Raw genomic sequence first — 4,690 nt, 5'->3', positions numbered from 1 at the left:
TGTATTTGTCAGTTTTCCTGTAAAAACCTTTGGCCAACAAAGCCTTCAAATGAGCAAAATTTTTCAAGAAAATCAAACTTGAAAGATATGTATAGAGGATATTTGTTTGTTTGTGTGTAAGATTAAATTTTATTTCATCGAGTGGGCTTCAAAAACAGTATACGCCACTCGTGAGAATACTGTTTTTAAAGTTCGCGAGATGAAATAAAATTACATTACATGTTACAAAACAAAAAAACAAATTTTATTTTTATTTTATGCTTAAAAACAAGTTAAAACGAAATTTCTATATAATATTAACGTTAATATTAAAATCTGTTTTCCCCATTGAGAGCCCCATTTTGTCGGAATTTCTCATTAAATACAAGAAGTCTTGAGCTGAAAATAAGTTCGGCAATCAACGTTAAATGACGGTGATATTATTCATTTTATTAAAAAAATATGAATGTTCGCTTCTTTTAATAATAAAAACAAACAATTCTTGTAGGAGAAAAAGTCAAACCATCCATCCAAATTTCTGTTACTTACTGCAAATTTATATTAGACCTGGCTTTGTTAAATGTGAGCGGAAGCCATTTTTTAAAGTTGTGTATTTCACGGGGAAAAATAATTGTGTTTGATTCAGAGGGATATCATTTGGATTTGTTAGTCATACACCTTTTTAAAAGAAAGAAAACTTATTTGAGGATTGTAACAGACAGAAAATAAGTGTTGACAGATGTGAAAACATTAAAAAACAGCTAGGAAAATGGAAAACTTGGAAGCTGGCTCAGGAACGCTGGGTTTTTTACTTATTTTTCGGCTGATTGCTGTCATTGCTTTTCAATTTTTCATAAAGCATACGGCAGTTATTGCTCGTAGGATACTTTAATATGCCCAAATGTCACCAAGAGCAGTTTTGCATGTGGAAGGAATGTATTTTTCAGACTGTAAAAATGAAACAAAAACATTTAGAGACGAAATTGGGTGATTGTAATTTGAATAAATAGAAGTAAGTTTTCTTCTTTTTATTACTTTTGACATTTAAGTTATTTATCAATTTCAGCTTTGCCTTTTCTTTAAACAGCCTGACATTGTCAGAATTGTCAGTAAAAATAAAATTGAGGTACCACATGGGGAAAATCTTAAAAAAGTAGTTTCGTCATTGAAAAGTGTGAAATTATATTTTGATAATTTACACTGTGAAATTATCAAATATAATTTTCACGGATAAATCAGTAATCCACTGAAAAGCATAAAATAAACAAAGATATTAAGAAAAATAAAACGATCCAATATTCAAGTTAAGATGTACATATTCTGTGCGATGAATGATTTATTTTGCAGTATTCATCACCACATTTCTCATGCGTGAAAAAAGCAATCAGGGTTATTTTTACATTTTGATATTTGGCTGAGTCTCTGACAAGCAAAAGAAAGAATGAATACCTGTAGAATAGGGTTATGTTTTCCGAAATGTCTGTGACACAAGTCATAAGTTATAAGACATTAGATATACATTAATAGGCGTAACATGATTTTTCCTATATGAATACTCTTGTGCCATAATGACGTGCGTTATTAGGCTTTAACTATAAAACGTATGTCTTTTGACACAACTTTATGATCTACTTTTCTTACCTATTTCAAGAATCACGTGACTGACTAATCAATATGTTATAATGTTTCACATTTGCCTTAGATATACTGACGTTAATATGCAGGAATGGAAAGGTCGAAGCGTCATTCACGAACTTTCGATTTAATGTAGTTCAAAGGAAAATTTCTATGGAACAATTTTGCATTAAGAAGCCAAACCTATTTTACTTGAAGCCGAATAACGCAATACGGAGGTAGCGTATTTCCATCACTCAAACAGTCTCATCATGGTAGCTGATTTGTGCCTGGCGAAATTACGAAAATACTACAAAGTGAACACCATTTTTTTGTAAATTCGTGCTTTTGCCTTTTGTTCCGCGGGTCGCCAGACGAACACATCAAATTCTGCAAAGAGGTTGTTTGATTTCGTCTGGCGTCCCGCGGAGCGGAATACGACACGGCACAAAACAAATGTGCAAAGAAAGTCATTATTTGAAGCAAATTTAACATCAACGAAGTTTTACAATAAACTCAATAGTACTTCAAATTGGCCATCATGGCTGTAATATACATGCACTATACGAACTCCGACGTTTGGCACAAACATCAGTGTCATAAAATATAACACCGACGTCATATTTTAAAGATCCTGTAACTAATTTTTAATGTTTTTTTTATCAGAAATATAATGCTCAAATGAAGATTTATCAATATTGTAAGTTCCAAAAGCATTTTTTTGTAAATATACTATCGAATTAAAATTTTCATGTTTATAAAGGGAGGTAATTAGAAATTTATATTCTATAAAGTCTAAGTCAATTTTCTCAATAAGAAATGAATGCATATATTTAAATGATAACATAAAATGTGGAAATATTTGCAGGACATATTTTACATATTCTTCGATGTTTGAAAATTGTTTTAGAAGCATAATTATATACATTCATAGAATTTCACTTAATTGCAGTTACAACCTTAATTACATCATACAGGATCTTTGATATAATAAAAATTAAAATATAAATATCGGGAAACAAAACATGTTCCTGGAGTAATAGATGACGCTAACGTTAGGTTGATATTTCCCGATTCCAATGATATACGGAGGAGTATTCAATAATTAGTGTCGGGGCTATAGAAAATGAAAACTTTTAAAGCAACTACCATTTTTATTTTTTTAAACCTTCAAAGTAATCTCCTTTGAACAATATACAAAGTTTCAAACGTTTGATCCAATTTTGAAATGCCTTTTTTATAGTCTTCTTGAGGTATACCCCTACACAACTGATGTAATGCTGAACCAAGTCCATTTCTGGTGCTGTAACGGCGACCCTGAAGGTGTTTCTTTAATCTTGGAAACAGGAAGAAATCGCAGGGTGCCAAATCTGGCGAGTATGGTGGGTGATTAAGCACAGTTACACGTTTGCTCTCCAAGAATTTCTTAACAATGTCTGCCTTGTGTGGAGTAGCGTTGTCATGGAGTAGATACAGACCTCTCATACCAGTATTTGGACGACGTTTGCGATAATATTTGTCAACTTTGTTTAACACTATTCGTTTGTAAAACTTTGCAGTAACGGTACGACCTTTTGGAATAGGAACTTGTGTCACTAAACCATGTATACCAAAGAACATGGCATACATAACCTTTTTTGTGCTAGTCATTCTTTTAGCTATACAGGGCCTACGGGTATGTTTGCTGGCCCATATCTTATTTACCGTGTGGGCTCAAAAAAGTGGAACCAACTTTCGTCTCCAGTTACAATGTTAGAAAATTTACGATCGTTATATTTGGGAAACATCTTCAATAATTTCTTGGCACATTTTACACGCTCTTGCTTTTGCTTTTCAGTCAATAAATGTGGTATCCATCTGGCTGCAATCTTCTTAACTTTGAGGTGCTTCTTTAGAATCGTAAATACACTTCCCGTTGAAATGCCAGTATACTTAGCTACTTCAAAAACTGTATATCGAGCTTCTTTGTTTATGAGTTCTTGCACTTTTTTAATGTTTTTTTTGGTGACCACTGTGTGTTTTCTTCCCCTACCACTAGCATCGTTTAGTGACTCCGTTCCACTTTTAAACTTAACAATCCATCTTTGAACTGTCCTTTCACTAACCACAGATGGTCAATAAATACGACAAAGTTCTTTATGAATAGTTGCACCACTTAACCCAAATGTCATACGCTCTTTGATGTAAGCTCGAATTTCAACATTATTTACTGAATCTTTTCTAGCCATTTTTATACGCAGTTGATCGGATATTCAACTTTCAACACTAATTTTCTTAAAACGTGTGTGAATTGAGATACATGTATAATACACCGTTGGAAAGATAAAGAGTTGAAGCGTATCATAATGTAACTTTGCACGTGATTCACGAAATATACTTAGAGAAAAATGAGGCCCGTCACTAAATATTGAATGCTCCTCGTATAATTATAACTTTCTCTTGTATGTCGTTATGCTTGCAGAAAATAAATTTTATTTATAGAAATATTTCAATAACTGAGTCTGTACATGACAAATAATGATAAAGAGCAACATCCTCATACCCCCTAACACCGACTTGAGCGATACTCAATTTTCAACACTTAAAAGGTTTGGAATCAATGATCCCGAAGGACCAGAAAAATAAAACAACACTGAAGTTAAGTACTGGGTATTTTTTTACAGCTGTCATACAGCAATATGTTTCATATATCTTATCCAATATCAGTTGAATCATAAAATATATTTGTCTGGGACATGGTTTATGTTTATCACATTCTGAAAGATATGACGAAAAATTAGCAAAATCCATTAGCAGTGACTCATTTTTATCGTTAACAAATGTCACGTGATCACAAACCCATATCATATTATTTAAAGAATTCTATTGAAAGAAAAGGAAATAAAAGAAACTAAGCATATTTAAATAAACAGTACAAACAGAATAAGATAAAATAGAATAAGATAGAATAGAATAACCTTTATTTCCAAGGGTCATGTAAAATGTAATATAAATTACAATAATAATAATTAAATCAAAGATCTAATTAAGATGTTAAAGAAAATTAAACTTGATTTGTACTATAGCAATAAGCTAACATAAAAAATAACTTATGAAC

At 31.8% G+C, this 4,690-nt stretch overlaps 1 protein-coding gene across 1 annotated transcript; it reads right to left on the bottom strand.

Annotated features, from left to right (window-relative positions):
- Positions 1 to 2,763: 2,763 nt before the first annotated feature.
- Positions 2,764 to 3,243, bottom strand: LOC132746526 (histone-lysine N-methyltransferase SETMAR-like). The gene has a single exon (XM_060735710.1). The coding sequence runs from the start codon at positions 3,241 to 3,243 to the stop codon at positions 2,764 to 2,766; it is 480 nt and encodes a 159-aa protein (XP_060591693.1).
- Between the last annotated feature and the right edge of the window lie 1,447 nt (positions 3,244 to 4,690).

This window comes from Ruditapes philippinarum, unplaced genomic scaffold (assembly GCF_026571515.1).
Source record: "Ruditapes philippinarum isolate M1 unplaced genomic scaffold, ASM2657151v2 ctg293_1_1_1_1, whole genome shotgun sequence".
In the NCBI taxonomy this organism is placed as follows: domain Eukaryota; kingdom Metazoa; phylum Mollusca; class Bivalvia; order Venerida; family Veneridae; genus Ruditapes; species Ruditapes philippinarum.
Note: the sequence above shows the minus strand (reverse complement) of the source record. Positions and strands in the feature narration are given on the sequence as shown.